This window comes from Octopus sinensis, linkage group LG8 (assembly GCF_006345805.1).
Source record: "Octopus sinensis linkage group LG8, ASM634580v1, whole genome shotgun sequence".
NCBI lineage: Eukaryota > Metazoa > Mollusca > Cephalopoda > Octopoda > Octopodidae > Octopus > Octopus sinensis.
Window position 1 is genome coordinate 26300144 of NC_043004.1, and position 18680 is coordinate 26318823.

Genomic DNA, 18680 nt, shown 5'->3' on the forward strand with positions numbered 1-18680 from the left:
ATGTATGTATGTATGTATGTATGTATGTATGTATGTATGTATGTATGTATGTATGATGTATATAAATAAGGTTAAACGCAGGTGTTGTTCAAATCTTTTTACTTCCGACATGTTTCAAAGAAGACATTGGTATTATTCCAGAAGTAATAAAATGATGTAAAACTGCAATCTTCTTATCAGGGAAAGAAATACAAATCTACTTAATGAAAATAGTAACATTGATATTGTTAACAGTAACCATTCTTTAAATAATAATAACAGCGATGTTAGTGTTTCTGATGTGGATTCCAATCGCATTCGTTTCCTTAGCAGTAATTCTAAGACTAGAAACTATTTATCAATGTAAAATTACTTCCGATTCTGACGTATTTTTTTATATAGGTAGTTCTTCATCTCAGTTGTCCAAAAGAATTTCTAATCATTACTCTACATTTAGACATATCAATAAACGTAACAATACTGGGCTTAGTAAATTAATTTGGTATCTAAAGGATCATTATATACAATTTGATTTGGAATGGAATATTCTATCTAAATCATTTCCATATGATAAAGGTAAGTCTTTCTATCCGCTTTGTAACAATGAAATGTATTTCATCCTGTTCTCAGAGGATCTTCTTGTAAACACATTTAAAGAACGCGTTTATCGTTGCAAACATTGGAAAAAACATACCTTTAGTTCCTATAAGTGTTATCTACCATTCTATAAAATTCGACTTTTAACTGTCTTCTTATATTTCACTTCCACTAAATATATCTACTCTCAAGCTTTTAAGATGTATTCCTATTAACCTATCGCACTATATCTCTCCACTATTAGTTTTCTGCTAATTTATTTCTTTCTCCTAATTCTCTTTCTATAAACTGCCTTTGACGTTATATCTATTAACGGTTTTCATTTTAAAGAAACTTTCTAGCGTTCCCTTCATCATATACGCAGTTATCACATTCTGTTAAAATGCCTTGCTGATGTGTTTGGTATCTTTCTTTACCTGATGAGAAGATTGCATTGTTTTATATCATTCTATACCTTCTGGAATAATACCAATGTTTTCTTCGAAAAATATGACGGAAGTAAAAAGATTTGAATAACACCTGCATTTAACTCCATTTATTTATTTATGTGATACAAAAACATTTCACCAAAACCTGGAATTTCTACCTTTATAAGTCGGCTCTTACATCCTTGGTACTTGTGTGAATTTTTGCTACCCTGGTAACTATTTATTCTTTTTTCCATGTTATTTGTAAACATTGAAAAAATACACATACATTTATATACATATATATATATGTATGTGTGTGTGTGTGTATAAGAATACATATATCTTTCTATCTCTCTCTCTATATATATATATAAATTAGAGAAAAACCACTATTATGTAATTCAAACAATGATGGACATAAACCATATCATATAGAAAAAAATAAAATATATTATAAAACATGTAACTAGATCACAAAAAGTACAAAAATGAATAAACAATATATAATCAGTAAAAAGACTATAGATTAAAAGATAGTAATTTTACTATTATTATTATTATTATTATTATTATTATTATTATTATTATTATTATTATTATTATTATTATTATATTATTATTATTATTATATGTGTACTAAAATCCAAAGAATTAAGTATTATTATTTTGGGAAATAGTAACGTAAAATACTTTTGAATAAGTAGTAAAAACTTTTTATGTACAATTTCATTTAATAATAATAATAATAATAATAATAATAATAATAATAATAATAATAATAATAATAAGTACTTTATTTATTCCCTTAATGAGTGGAGTATTAGATCTAAATATATATTAATTTACAAATATAAGTTTAACTTATTAGTGAGGATTTATTTGAGTATTTATTTGATATATAATATATATTTGGTGTAAGTGATATTGTAGTTTATGTTTTGTGGTGGTGTTTTGTATATTAGTCAGCATGAGTTTGTATTAAATATTTAGAAGTAGATTTATTTTATATGTTTATTTAATTAATAAATATAATTTATTAATAAATATTAATTACATTATAGTTTTTTAGATTAACTTAAGTATATTGAACTAGTGGTTAGAAAATTGAGACTGATTGAAAAAAGTACTGTGTTTATATAGAATGGGTCCAGGGGTTGATTTGTTCGAATAAAGGCGGGGCTCCAGCGTAACAATATTTATATGAATGAAACAAGTAAATTAGTATGTGAATTTGAGTATATTTGTGTTTTTGAATTTTGAAATTTCTAGTGTATGATAACTTACAGTCTTAGTGATTTTATTCTCTTTTTGTTAAAGCTAAGATAAATTTGTAGTTTTCATTGATAAAATGCATATTTCTATCTGTTTGTTTTATTTATTTAAGCCACGTCTTCACGAGTAAATTTATAAACGCTAAGTAATACGTTTTTCGTTTTGTAATTTTTTAGTTCATAATATATCTTCCGAGAGATAAGTACACAATTTATTTAAGAAATAATACTGTAATCTATATGATTATTGATTGATAAATGTGAATTTCTAAGTTTTTTAATTTATTAATGATAATCTAGATACGTGCATTTATTTAATTATCCTTATTTTATACTTATTATATGTGAACTTAAATCGAAAAATATTAGTTTGGTTACTTTGTGAATTAGATTGTAAATTTTTTTAGTGCAGGTAAAGTTTTTTATATTTAGTACTATTGAATTAATTTAATAATAATAATAATAATTACGTTACTGAAACATAACCTTTACATCATCTCCGTATTGGATACTGATGCAACGAATAACTTCGCATGACGCCTGTCCACATACACTTTTACAAGTGTATATATTCAGCAATGGTGGAGAAAAATCGATGACATGTTGATTACTAGTCCGATATCTATCAACTTGACCGACACATAATAAAGTTATGTGACTAAGCCCACTTTTCCGTAGAGTAATAGGTGCAAGAAACGAAATTTGTCAAGATAGTTGCAAACCCAGGTCCAAATTCTTTAGAAACAAGATCGATTTTTCAATCTTAGTATCAAAACAAACATAGAAATCATAAAAATAAAAATAAATAAAATAAATAAAATAATAATAATAATAATAATAATAATGATAATAACAATAATAATAATAATAATAATAATAATAATAATAATAATAATAATAATAATAATGAGTACTTTTTTCGCAAATAATTTTATAAACGATAAGTAATACGATTTTAGTTTTGGAATTTTTAAATTTTTTATTTCATACATATTTTCGGAATGATAAGTATAATATTTATTTAAGAAATAATGGAGTAATTTATTTATTTATTTATAAAGTTATTGATTGAAAAAATATAGATTTCTAATTGCTATATTTGTTAATTATAATTTAGATACGTACTTTTATTTAATTTTATGATTTTATTATTTTACTATAATTATATGTGAACTAAATTCTGAAAGTATTATGTGTGATTGTTTCGTATAATAGTTTGTAACGTAAAATATTAGAGTATAGCTAGTGAAAAGATATTCTATAGTTTGTTAATGTCAATCTCAAAGCTAAATTATATCTTCACAGATAAATACATTTTTCTATCTATTTACTCTATTTTTTTACCTTAAGTTTTTAACATCATAAATACATTATAGGCACCTGGTCCTACTTTTTAAGTTTCAAATTTAGTTAATGGGGTTTCTTCTATAAGAACAATCATGATTTTATTTCTTTACGAAATATTGTTTAATTCTATTTGATTATTTATTTAACTATTATTGTTGACCTGGGGAGTCAACAATAATACTTTTAAATTGAATTGTTTTTCGATTAAATTTAAATTTAATTGTAACGCACGTAGTTTTTTTTACTTATATATTGTTTATTCATTTTTTGTACTTTTTATGATCTAGTTATATTTTATAATATATTTTATTTTATCTTTATGATTTGGTTTATGTCTATTATTGTTTGAATTACATAATAGTGTTTTTCTCTAATTTATATATATATGGCCTAGAAGTTAGAGCAGCAGATTCGCGGTCGAGGGATCGCGGGTTCTAATCTCAGACCGGGCGATGTGTGTATTTATGAGCGAAACACCTAAGTTCCACACGGCTCCGGCAGAAGGAAATAGCGAACTTCTGCTGACTTTTTCGCCACAGCTTTCTCTCACTCTTTCCTTGATTTCGTCATTAAGAGTACCCTTGAATTTTACTGTCCTTCCAAGATATTTAAATAACCTGACCCATTTGAGTAGCCTGTTGTCTATCATCCCGTTTGAATCTTGAGTATGTCCTGTTCCAGGATTTGAATGGAATACAGCTTCAGTCTTCTCGATGCTGATAGTCAGTCCAAATGCATGAGCCGCCACAGCAAACCAGTCGGCCGTTTCCTGAATTTCTTCAAAGCACAATCATCAGCAAACAAAAAGTCACGTAGAATCTCTTTCTTGGTCTTTTTATTTGTTCTGAAACTTAGCTTTTTCAGGTTTAGCAGACCTTCTGTGCAAAACTGGAATCTTACATCGCCATGGTAATCCATGAAAACATTGGAAAAAAATTACAGGTACTAAAACACATCTCTATTTGGTTCCAGATACAGATTGTCAGTTTTGTTTCTTTCTTTGAAAAGTTATTTCCTCATTTCCCTTTCTTCTTTTTTCTCTATTGCTCTCTTTACCTTTAAATCTCCTCCTTCAAACATTTATACGTCGAAATAGACGGAAGCGATCATCGGCATCATCACCATCATATATATATATATATTATATATATATATTATATATATATATATATATATTATATATATATATATATATATATATATATACATGCTTGCATACATACATATATATACACGCCTATTATATACATATACTCATGCACATATATATATATATATATATATATATATATATATATATATATATATCCATATATATATATATATATATATATATAAACACATACATATATATAAACACATACATATATATAAATGCATAAATGCATACACACATACATACATGCATGCATACATACATACATACATACATACATACATACATACATACATACATACATACATACATACATACATACATGCAGACATATCTTGTATAAGCATATCTAAAAAGAAAGAAAACCGATATATTAAGATATAAGTAAACGAATGAATTAAAAATAGAAATAAAGAAATAGAAAAATAAGAAAAAAGATTGTTAGGAGAGAAAATCTGCGAATAAAAGAATTTTCTGCAGTTTTGTTGATACAACTGTTAGAAAGGCTTCATCTAAACAAATGGAGTTGCTTACATTTCAGTAAATCTATTGGCTTAAAAGCGTATATTTTGTGAGGCATACAGGGAAAAAGAGAGTGGGAGAGAAAGAGATACCTGATAGCTTACTGGTAAAGCACGGTCACTTTTAAGTGTTCGTTATGTATTTGGTTAATGAGAGACGGAAGATGAAAGATACGAGACTTTTTATTAATCGCTACAGTTATTTCAACCCATCTAGCATCGATCCCTTACGGGTGGGAGAATTAATAACTGGTTCGGGAGCATCCGACGGTGCAGATGTTTCTCTTCGGATGCTAGAGTTCATCTTCTCAGTTCGTGTAAAGAAAAGCAACAAATTAAAGGATACAGCTTTATTTTTTTCTGCCTTTTACTCTCCAACGCGGAGTATAGGCCACTTATACAATTATAAGTGGATATGCCGCATAATTTTTCACTTCTGTACTTATACTCTGTCGTGAATGTCTCCCTTTCTCTAGTTCCTTTTGTGTTGATCTCTGCCACGAGTTCTTAGGCCTACCTTTCTTCCTATATCCATCCGGTTTCCACTGTAAAGCACTTTTCGTTACATTTGGTGTGTTTTCTCTAATTGAGCTACCAATCCACTTCCACTTTTTCTTAAATATTTGTTCCCTAATCGAAACTTGATTTGTTTTTTGCCATAGCTCCATATTGCTTATGTGTTCGGGTCATCTAATTTTAAGTATACTACGCAAGCGTCTGTTGATGAATGATTGTATTTGCTTATTTGACTTAACTGTTGTTCGCCATGTCTCAGCCCCATACAATAAAACCACTTTTACGCTAGTGTTAAAAATTTTTATTTTGTCCTTTATTGAAATTACACTTGCGTTCCATACTTTTTTTTAAGAGGTGAAAAGCGGTCCTTGCCTTACTTATTCTCGTCTTAATATCTTCGTCGGTGCCGTCTGAAAACGTTATCTTACTACCTAAATACGTAAACTCGGCTACATCCTCTAGTTCATCAGTTTCTAGTTTAATACGTTCGCTGTTTTCTTCATTAATGCGCATAATTTTTGATTTGTCGCGGTTGACTTTCAATCCTAGTTTGGCAGCCACTGCTTCTAATTTTGACGTTATATTTTGCATTTGGCTATATGTTTGTGAAAGTAGCGCTATATCATCTACAAAGTCGATATCTTCTAGAGCTTCTGCATCCGTTCATTCAATGCCTGTTTGCTTTCAATCGTAGTTTCCTTCATAATCCAATCTATAACTAGTAGAAACAAAAAGGGAGAAAGTATACAGCCCTGTCGAACTCCTGTTTTTTACTTCGAATTTATCCGTAGCTCCGTTTCCATGCAAGACTCGGCATGACATTCCTTGGTAAGTTGCTCTTATTATAGGTATGTACTTGTTTGGTATGCCGTAGTGCTGCATAATTTTCCATAAGCCTTCCCTATCTACACTATCAAATGCTTTTTCGAAATCAATAAAGTTAATATAAAGCGGTGCATTCCACTCTGCGCTTTGCTCTACGATGATGCGAAGAGTGACGATTTATCTACACATGAACAGTTCTTCCTAAATCCGGCTTGTTCTTTATGCAACAATTTGTCAACTTCTGTCCTCATCCGCTCTAAAAGTATCCTGTTAAAATCTTTTCCGGGAGTCGATAATAGCATAATCCCTCTATAATTTCCGCAAACGCTTAAATCACCTTTTTTTGGCAATTTTACGATCAGTCCCTCTTTCTAATCATTAGGCACATTTTCTTCCTGTCATATCTTAGAAAATAATGGATGAAACATTTCTACCACTATTTCTCTAGCTGATTTCATTGCTTCAGCTGGAATGTTGTCTACACCTCCCGCTTTCCCATTCTTGAGGGATTTATATAGCCTTTCTTATTTCAAACTTGGACGGTGGGTCAAGGCTGATGTTAAGATCCAAATTTCTTGGCACAATGTTGGCTATTGTGTCTGGAGGTAGTCTATTGAGCAAATCTTCAAAATGCTCCTTCCATCGATTTTTTTGTTCTAGGATTGATGTTAGCATCCGACCATCCTTCCCTTTTACTGCCTTTTATACTCTTACTCTCTTCTCGGATAGTAATTTAGTCGTGTTGTACAGCGCTTTCATGTTCTGGCGCTGAGCTCCACTTTCTGCTGTTGTTGCTAAATTTTCTAAATATTTTCACTTGTCTCTTCTTAATTGTTTTTTAACTTTCTTATTTTGTTTGTTGTAATTTCCCTGACATCTATTTATCTCTACTTCTAAGCTTGCCGATAGTAATTTTTATTTATGTAGAAGATCAATAATAAAATAATAGATGCAAAAAAGAAACGAACGCGCAATACAGCAGAAAAGGTATCAAATATAACCGTTAACGGATATGGATGTATAAACGCCCTCGTGTAGGTTATGTGGCGCATGTACAGGCGCTCATACAAGTAGCCACAAAGATGTAAGCATACGCACACATGCGGTTTGGTGCACATACAGTCACATAATGAACTAGATAGCTCCTTGGTGTTTACAAGAATGGGGAGGTTAAAACTAAATTTAATTCATTCATACCTTAAGGTGAATTATGTTAACAGTTACTCAAATTCAATCCCACTGCATTGTGCGAAAGTACATGTATATTCATGTAGACAGCTTTAGAGTCTTTCAGAAATTCTATTAATGATCTTCTCATTGGTCCACCGAATAGACAGGGATTCCTCGGAGCAGAGTCGATATTTCTTGGAAATGATATTATAATATCATTTACTATAGACCAAGTGACGTTATACTTAATTTCATCTTCCTTAAGTTATCACACAAAAACGGCTAAAGATGTATGTCTCTTATTGATTTTCTCGAAGCTGGCTGTCATGAAGATGGAAGAGATAACACTGCATGTTTCGAAGAATGGATATACCTATATCCAGTAGGAAGGATTATACAAGTGAACTTTTAGGAAAAAGAAAAGAACAACCATTTCATACGAAGAATGCGATGGAAAGCTTTCTTCTTTGACAGAAAATCTGGAAGAACGACCGACTAGCCTACACAAGCACACACACACACACACACACACACACACACACACACACACACAGTGAAAAAGAATTTCGTCGAAGAGGTTTTTCCCACTTGGTGAGTTGTGAAAAATATATAATAAAAAAAGTAAAATGCTCATAATTTATATATATTTTTTATATGTTAAAAGATACCATATTATTATTATTGTCGACCGGTTTCGCGTTTCATTAATCACCTTAGAAATTGGTGAAAATATTGCCATTTTGTATTTTCCTAAATAGTTTTTAGTCCATGAATCAGCATGTAGGAAAAATCTAAGGAGAGGTAATTGGTGATTGTTATTATTCGGGACAACGAAAGTAATTGCACTTGGGGAGGGTAAATTTATATAAATTCACGAGCTAAAGTAGTGAGATAAAATATGTACAGTGTTGGTTATGCATTATGAATTAATAAAATTGGTTATGCAGTCATATCCAGGCGTGGTTTGTATTTTTCAATAAATATATTTTCTTTATTTAATCGTTCTTGAATAAAAATTGTTGATGGGAAAAACCGTGAAGTTTAGTTGGAGATTCCCTGTACATCTATCTATGTGTTCACTCAATGGCATCTGTCTATAACTTGGGAAACGGATCTGTTTCTAATGCAGTGTAGTTCTCCGTCTAAGTGACGTCCTTGTTTGGCCTATATAGTTGTGTCCACAACCAGAAAAAGATATCACATAAATTGAATTTTCGGATGCACAAGTGAAATTGGTCTTAATTCTGAATCTCTGTCCTTGTTTGAAATGGAATTCCAAACCTTCCAGCAGGTTGGGGCATGTTCCACAATTTGGACGCCAGCATTTTTTAAATTATTGGTTTCGTTGTTGTTGGGCATAGCTTTCGCATTTGTCAGTAGTCTTTTTAGTGATTTGGGTTTTTTTTTACATTTGATGAATTCGTGTATTTGTAGAATATGCTTCATCTTTGGATCCCTAGCGAGCATTCGTAAATTTTGAATGATAGTATTTTATGTCTCTTGGGTTAAGTGTCCACACACACATACAAACACACACACACCACACACACACACACACACACAACACACACACACACACACACACACACACACACACACACCACACACACACACACACACACACAGTGAAAAAGAATTTCGTCGAAGAGGTTTTTCCCACTTGGTGAGTTGTGAAAAATATATAATAAAAAAAGTAAAATGCTCATAATTTATATATATTTTTTATATGTTAAAAGATACCATATTATTATTATTGTCGACCGGTTTCGCGTTTCATTAATCACCTTAGAAATTGGTGAAAATATTGCCATTTTGTATTTTCCTAAATAGTTTTTAGTCCATGAATCAGCATGTAGGAAAAATCTAAGGAGAGGTAATTGGTGATTGTTATTATTCGGGACAACGAAAGTAATTGCACTTGGGGAGGGTAAATTTATATAAATTCACGAGCTAAAGTAGTGAGATAAAATATGTACAGTGTTGGTTATGCATTATGAATTAAATAAAATTGGTTATGCAGTCATATCCAGGCGTGGTTTGTATTTTTCAATAAATATATTTTCTTTATTTAATCGTTCTTGAATAAAAATTGTTGATGGGAAAAACCGTGAAGTTTAGTTGGAGATTCCCTGTACATCTATCTATGTGTTCACTCAATGGCATCTGTCTATAACTTGGGAAACGGATCTGTTTCTAATGCAGTGTAGTTCTCCGTCTAAGTGACGTCCTTGTTTGGCCTATATAGTTGTGTCCACAACCAGAAAAAGATATCACATAAATTGAATTTTCGGATGCACAAGTGAAATTGGTCTTAATTCTGAATCTCTGTCCTTGTTTGAAATGGAATTCCAAACCTTCCAGCAGGTTGGGGCATGTTCCACAATTTGGACGCCAGCATTTTTTAAATTATTGGTTTCGTTGTTGTTGGGCATAGCTTTCGCATTTGTCAGTAGTCTTTTTAGTGATTTGGGTTTTTTTTTACATTTGATGAATTCGTGTATTTGTAGAATATGCTTCATCTTTGGATCCCTAGCGAGCATTCGTAAATTTTGAATGATAGTATTTTATGTCTCTTGGGTTAAGTGTCCACACACACATACAAACACACACACACACACACACACACACACACACACACACACATACACACACACACACACACACACACACATTGGGTTGGTAAAAAGTTCGTACCACTTTTTGTTGGTGATGTTTAATCACGCGATCTGTTTTATCACGTGACAAGAACGTATGACATATATATATATATTTTCTGAAAGAGGAGATCTCAACGCATTTTTGTATTTGAATTTTGTTTACTTCCGGATAAACTGACATCTGACTATTCAAAGTAGACTTCAAAAATAACTAGTATTCTTCTGGAATATTTGTTTGATTCATTCTGAGGCCACAACTTAGTTCACTTTCTTGGTCAGTCGAGTCTTTGTAGCTGCGCCTTTTACTATAAGTTATTAAGAAGGAAAGTATGAAGGAAGGAAGGAAAGAAGGAAGGAAGGAAGTGGTTGTAGCAGCCGTATCAGTGTTGCTGTTTAGAAAATGAATAAAAAAAAGTTACATTAATGTAGGGAGAGAAATAGAGAGTGCATTTAAAAATCTGAAAATAATTTTTCAGTGAAGAACTAACATTATAGGTGAATATTTATTCTGTAAATGAAAGGTAGCTCCTGACATTTTTAGGTATTATTCTGACAACGTCAACAAAGCACAGCATTTCCATACTTATTAAACTGCAGATGAAAAATCTTTAAGTAAATGTACACAGGCGTGATTGTGTGGTAAAAAGCATGCTTCCCAACTAAAATGGGTATATAGATTCCCAAATTTTCATTTCTGTAATTGCTTTCGGCAATTTTTTAACATGACTTTTGCGACCAATATTTTTGTACGATAACAATTTTTATAATCTAAAGGCCAACTCTGCGAGTTGCAGGTCCGGGCCGAATCCGGACCTGCAATCCTGAAATTTTGGATTCCTCTGTTTTCATTACTGTGATTGTTTTCAGTGATTTTTTTACGTGATTTTTTTTTTGCGACAAATATGATCATCATTGGGATATGACTCTGGAGAAAGCAATTGAAACAAATTCTCTAAAACAAGTCAGAGATCTGTTTAAAGATCTTCCCATTCGGGGTCAGTTGCTTAAAAGCTAAATACTAGCTGCCTATCGGGTGGCTTTTAAGCTAGTATATATATATATATAATATATATATATATATATATATATTATATATATATATATATATATATATACTTACCTTTTTATTTAACTTACGATGAAAATAAAGTTTGCTTTAGAAGCGTTGAGATGTATTGAAAGATACAGAAATTATTTATTCTCAAACGCATGATAATGCTAATACAATAGCATGAACAGGATATATATGTATATATGGCGGGCTTCTTTCGGCAAAAGACACCAACAGAATAAGTACCTGGTTTAAAATAATAAGTTCTAGGGTGGATTTGTTTGACTAAAACCCTTCAAGGTGGTGCCACAGCATGGCCACAGTCAAGTGAGTGAAACAAGTAAAAGAAAAAGATAATGTAGTTGATATAGAAAAAGAAATGAACTCCTTAGGGAATAAAGAATTTATAGACTCTATTAAGCTGTGTCTTTCCTGTCTTTTTCCTCTAGACATAGTATATCTAAGACTACCCTTTCTACTGTGTCCTTCCTTTTTTAAAACAGCAGAAGACAGGATCTGTTACTCAGTTTAGCATTACTACCTGGCTCCCTGGGTATGTTAAGTGGAGGAATCCACTCTATTATGAGGGTTCCTGTCTTGAGGGGACTTTCCTCCTACCCTTGAACCAGTCTTAGAAGTCTTGAAAATCGACAAACTTTGGCATCGTGGTATTATTAAGTACCTGCAGAAAAACGGTTTAGCCCCTAGTACATTAATACTGACATGGTTGCTCCATAAGAGGATGACACTTCAGCTTTATCAACAGTGCAAAAGTGGGTAGCTGAATTTATGAGGAGAAGGGAGCTTCTTGAAGATGACTCAACGTCTGGATGTCTTCATACTGCCACCACCGAGAAAACATCGATCGTATTCACCACATGTTGATGGATGACGGGCGATTGACTATATATCTGTTTCTTTATTGCCCACAAGGGGCTAAACATAGAGGGGACAAACAAGGACAGACAAACGGATTAAGTCAATTACATCGACCCCAGTGCGTAACTGGTACTTAATTTATCGACTCCGAAAGGATGAAAGGCAAAGTCGACCTGGGCGAAATTTGAACTCAGAACGCAACGACAGACGCAATACCGCTAAACATTTCGCCCGGTGTGCTAACGTTTCTGCCAGCTCGACTATTAGTATATCTCGTAAGCAAGTTGAGAATATTCTGCACAATAAATATGGTATGATGAAGATTTCTGCTCGATGATTGTCACGTCTTCTGAGACCTAATCAGAAGCGCACCTGACTGATCACATTACAAGAAAATCTGACATTGTTTCAGGCAGATTCAGCTGGTTCCCTCGAACGTTTCTTAACCCAGGATGAGTGTTGGGTTCATCACTTTGAACCGGGGACGAGAAGAAAATCCATACAGTGAAAACACCTCTCCTCACCTGCTCCAAAGAAAATCAAGGTGGTTTCATCTCAAAGATGATGACCTCAGTGTTTGGAGATGCAAAAGGCATTGTGTTTATTGTCTATCTTCAAAAGGGCCACACCATCAATGGAGAATACTTTGGCGACTTACTGAGTCAGTTATAAAAGGTTATCAACACCAAATGCCCAGGAAAACTGACGAAAGGGGGTATGTTTCATCAGGACAATGCTCCAGAACACAGGTGGCCGCAGTACGTGACTGGCTTTGAACTGGTTGACCAGCCTCCCTATTCTCTTGATTTGGCCCCATCTGATATCGTCTGTTACCCAGCATGATAAAACACTTGGCTGGAAGCCAGTATTGCAGTGAGGTTGACGTTATATCTGTTGTTGATTTTTTTAAACAACAGGATGAAAGCATTTTCACCAATTGGACCCAAGCTCTGCAACTATGACGAAAGAAGAGTGCCGATCGTTAGGCGGATAGTGTTGAAAAATAAATCTCATTTGATTACATTCCATGATAGGATTCTGGTCATTTTACAACCTATTCTGCCGACCCTCGTAATCTTTTTTATAAATCAAGAAATGATGTATGATATTTGGTGTAACTCTACTTATCTATGTTGCTTAAATACATGCAACTGGCCAAACTGAATTATTTCTTTTAGCTCAGGGCATAAACAACACAGGGATCTATGTAGACAGACCCATATACATGCATGCATACACACACACACACACACACACACTCACTTTCTTATGAACAGAATTGAGTACAAACTCCCAATGTTTCACTGTTTCACTGTCATCTGATGTTTCACACATTCGTAGAATTGTACTGAAATAGCAGACGTAAAAACTATCAGCCCACCACCAGAAAACCTGACATGCTAGAAACAACATTATTTCTGAGGAAACTTCTCAGCTTTCCCAAAAGCTAGAAGTGAAACATAGGGAGTTTGTAGATTTTAGAAAGTGGTGAGATGATGGGTAGATGTTGGAGAAGGAGATTTAATGTTTCTTTAAGAAAAAAGAAAGAAAAGTTTTAAAGATTCGTACTCTTTGTTGTTCTCTCCGTGGATTACCAAGAAAAAAAATTTCGAAAAGAGTAAAGGATGAAACAATTGTGGTGGGGAGGGAGAAAATTAAAATATTGAGAACGTGTTTTTTAGGTGTAATTCTAATCTCCTCTATCGAAAGCATAGGAATCAGAAGTAATTTAAGAAAAAATAAGAGTGTGCGGCGCAAATGTCACTTCAGAGATGCTTGAAACAACAGGTGAAGGACAGGATTTTTGGGAGAACTTCCTTTTAAGTTTATATCGAAAATCAGGTTTTTAAATACGATCGGCACAAACACGAATTACAGAATAGAAAAAGGTAGTTTCAATTGGATTTGAGCTGTAATTTTGTGCGCGCACACAGGAAGAAATAACATAATTCGTACAGAAGTTTTACAGAGAAAGAGAGAGAGAGAGAGAGAGAGAGAGAGTTTGTGTGTGCCAAAGGAAGTTATTTTTACATCGTGAAACGTATGAAAATATACATTAAATATTGTATTAAAAAGTTATCTTTACAGACCATGTTTAGAATTATCTATATAATTGACAGCAAAGTGTGTAAAAAATGAAATGAAACCCATGTTTAGTCATATATCGGTGAAGTTAGTGAAGTTGTAACATGTTGACAACATAGTGTCTCCATACATTATAATGAGAAATTGAAAGAGAGAGATGATGCCACTCCGTCAGCGGAGGGCAGGCAACAGGTTGCTCTGCTGCATACCGAAAGAATTAGAAATGGCAGTCAAAGACTGTTTAATTCCATAATTACTACTATATATACTGAACTCTACAGAAGTTCCAGACGCTAAAAGTCATATTTACATACCGAAATTTACCGGTAAATAATTGTTGGTTGTCTAAAAAACCACGAAAAAAATTATTTACCCATTTTATTATATTACCAATTGGATTTCTTACTCCATTGCGATTATCCCAGTGGCGCGCATAGCAGAATTTTGGAGGGAAAATTTACGGTCCCAGTTGCTTGCTTAGTTTTAACCTATGCACACTTCCCCCCACTATCTGATGACGCCTGGTCAGAGGTGGAGGCTGGTGGCATTTGATAAATCTATCGAATATGGTGCTGACGAAAGAATTTAGGCAATTTCTAGCCTACGATCTAGAAACATGTTCACCATTAACAGTAAGAGATTGTTTTCGTTTATTTACTACTCCGATTTTGCGTGTGTGAATCGCAGGGTTGTGTCGTATATGGAGCCTCCACTTGTAGAAAATGGAATTAAACAGTCTTTGACTGCCATTTCTATATATATATATATATATATATATATATATATATATATATATGTATATATAGTTGTGAAAGTATATTTTCATACAATCAGGTGAAAATTAACTTTACAAAGTAAGAACTCAATACTTAAGGCAGAGTAATGTGTTTTAATTCAAACTTATAGACATTCCATTAGTTACAAGACTAAAAATCATTTTCAGTCACAGGTAGAAGTATGACTGATATGGTGAGTTTTATACAATCCCAGTGGGAGCCCATCCTATCATAATTGTAGAGACCAATTACTGCAAGAAAAATGCTAGCATCACACAATAGGGCACAAATAAATGTTAACTTTACATCGCTATTTGTGGTATATCTGAAATCATCTTTACAACCCTCACTGTAATAAGGCACATATAGCTACAATACAGTCTGGTCAACTGACCATAACAATGTCATTTAATGTAGCTGCATCTGATACTCTAGTCAAGTGACCATAATATAGCCATTTAAAGAAGCTACATGTAGTACTGTGATCAAGTGACCAAAACAATATTAATGTAGCTACATTTAATACTGTCTAATCAAGAGCTCATAATAATGTCAATGTAGCTACATGTGATATCTATTCAGTCAATCCAAGTAACATTTGATTACCATTCTACAGTTAAGAAAAACAGAGCACCCATATTCACGAAGTACCATCTTGAAGCTATCCTATATGGCTCCAATATCTACCAGTCATATTAACTTCTGGCACAGTTGGTGTCCCATTTATGGTGGTTTAGCAATCAATCCATTCTTAATATGTTGCTATGGTTTTGTGGTCAAACACCCTAGCATTGATCCTCATGTTATCAATATTATGTGTATACTTTGGTCTATTGAAAGAATCTAGATGAGTAGTCATTATCTTTGGTGTTGCAACCAGCTGAAAAAAAACACACAAAAAAAAAAACCCATTACTAAATGAATTTCTAACCACATCAGTTCCTCAATGCAAAGGGACAGATGGGGGGTTAGAAACTACAGAAAGTCTTCAACAGCAAACCAAAGATCATAAAAACACATTTTAAAAGAAAACAGTTTTATTGTAGCAAGGTAAATTACAGGTACGAATTTGTTTTAGATTTCTTTTAATATCTGAACAAAATGAAAAACTGGAGAGGAAAAAAAAAAGTAAAAACAAAACCAAACAAAAAGAACCCCTTGTGTTATTCTAATTCAGGCCATCTTGTTAATGACTGTTTGGTGTAATGAGTGCAGCTGTGACGTCCATTTATCGAGGGCATTGTACTGTGCTATACCAGTGGTCTCTCTTACCAGTTCCAATACTTTGTTCACCTGGTCAATTCGGCCATTTATGGTACTGTGGAAATGGTAAGAAAAAAGGGAAGAAAAAAAGTGAAAATTTCATTCAGACCAAATTTGATACAAAAGCAGCAGAATCATTAGCATTTCATCCAACTTAATATTCTGAGTTCAAATTCTACTGAGGTTGACTTTGCCTTTCATCCTTTTGGGGTTGATGAAGTAAGTACCCAGCTGAATACTGGGTTGATGTAATCGACTTAACCCTCCATTGAAATTGCTAGTCTTGAGTCAGAATTTAATTTAATTTATTATTATTATTAAAGCAGTGAATCACTGACATGTTGCACAAAATGCTTAGCAACATTTCTTCAAAATGTTATGAATTTAAATACTGCTGAGTTCAACTTTACGTTTCCTCCTTTCAGAAGTCAATAAAATAAAGTAGCAGTCAAGTACTGAAATTGATGTAATTGATTTGACCCTCTCCTCAAAATTGCTGACCTTGTGCCACAATTAGAATTATTATTACAATAAGAAACGATTATCAGAAACATGACTTCAGTGTTGTCATAGTACATGTGAATATTAAATTTAAATAGGTCTGACAGTAATGTATATTACACTTCTATAAATAAAACTAGTATCAGTGATATACAGGGGTTTATTTCAAAATATATCCTCTCAAAAAACTAGAAATCAAGATTTTGAAAGAAATGATCTTTGTTATTAACTTTCTCAGTTATGGCTGTGTGGTTAAGAAGTTCGCTTCTCAAACATGGCTTCAAGTTCAATCCCATGGGGCAACATCTACTATAGCACTGGGCCAACCAATGTTTTGTGAATGAATTTGATAAAGGAAACTTAAAGAAGTTTTGTGTGCATTGTGAGTGTGCGAATGTTTACAAAACAAAAACTACAGTGACATTTATTGATATTCTCTGTCAACAAATCACTAGCCTTGTGCTTTTGAATTCCTCTGAAGTGAAACCTTACTTGTAGACCAGGTAAAAGGTTGGCAACAAGAGCATGTGGCCTCAATAATCCTGCTTCAATTTCCTCCTGTCTAAGGAATGCTAACATAGAAATTCAAACATAAACCCTTTCGCATTCAGATTACTATGTCAAATAAAATGCTTATTTATTCACACTGTTTTGAATTAATCCTGTATAATTTCATATGTTTGAGATTTTAATGATATGATTGTATATTTTTAAAATGACATTATAGGGTAGGTGTAAGAGGCTGGATCTTGACAGTTTGATCATAAAATAGGTAGAATATTTGGGCTGGTTATGTTGCACCCCTGATTTTTGTCAACATTTCTGGAAAAAAAGTGTGACCTATCTGCAATAATATATGGTAAGTCAGCTACTGACTTAATGAAGGTTATGAGTGGACACAAATCATGTCATGTACCCTTATACAATGCCAAACCCCAAAAATTAATTTTGGCTAAAAAAAAAAAAAATCCCATACAGAAGTTTAACACAAAGTAATGCGTCCCCACCCAAATACAATATCCTTTATGTTTGTTTATAATTATGCCTTAAAATGTAAAGAACTGTTCTTCTCATGAGTCAGTTGTCGCTATTGTTGTTAAAATGGCGATGTCACAGAAAATTGAAGTTATCCTTGATTTTAAAGACATTAGGGTATAACATATTATTTCTCTGAAGGATAGTCAAGGTTAAGATTTAAATACAGCATAGTAAGCAAATAAATATTGTATCTGGAAACAACAGAATAAAGAGCTAAGGAATAAAATTATCATTTACCAGTGCAGAGATATGGTTACTCACCATCAAAGTAGAAATAGAGGTATCAATAGAGACTGAAATACATTTAGCCCAAGCTCATATAAAAACCTATTTTACTCTATTTCTGACAGCATACCTAGCAGCACATTTTCTAATGAGCTGTTACTCCATTTTTAGACAGTAGGGTGTGATATAATGGAGATTTGACAATTATTTTTTAACCATCCGATCATAGCTGTTTGCCAGCCTCATCTGACACGTAAAAAGCACCCACTACACTCACGGAGTGGTTGGCGTTAGGAAGGGCATCCAGCCAGAGACACTGCCAGATCAGATTGGGCCTGGTGCAGCCTTCTGGCTTCCCAAACCCCAGTTGAACCGTCCAACCCATGCTAGCATGGAAAGCGGATGCTAAATGA

General features: G+C 32.9%; 1 protein-coding gene across 2 annotated transcripts in view; it reads right to left on the reverse strand.

Annotated features, from left to right (window-relative positions):
* Nucleotides 1-16259: 16259 nt before the first annotated feature.
* LOC115214965 (COP9 signalosome complex subunit 2) overlaps nt 16260-18680 on the reverse strand; it is a 40782-nt gene continuing 38361 nt past the window's right edge. For both annotated transcript variants that reach the window (XM_036505299.1, XM_029784061.2), the window contains exon 13: nt 16260-16558. In XM_036505299.1, the coding sequence (XP_036361192.1) occupies nt 16414-16558 (145 nt within the window). In that variant the 3' untranslated portion in view covers nt 16260-16413. The remainder of the gene's footprint in view (nt 16559-18680) is intronic.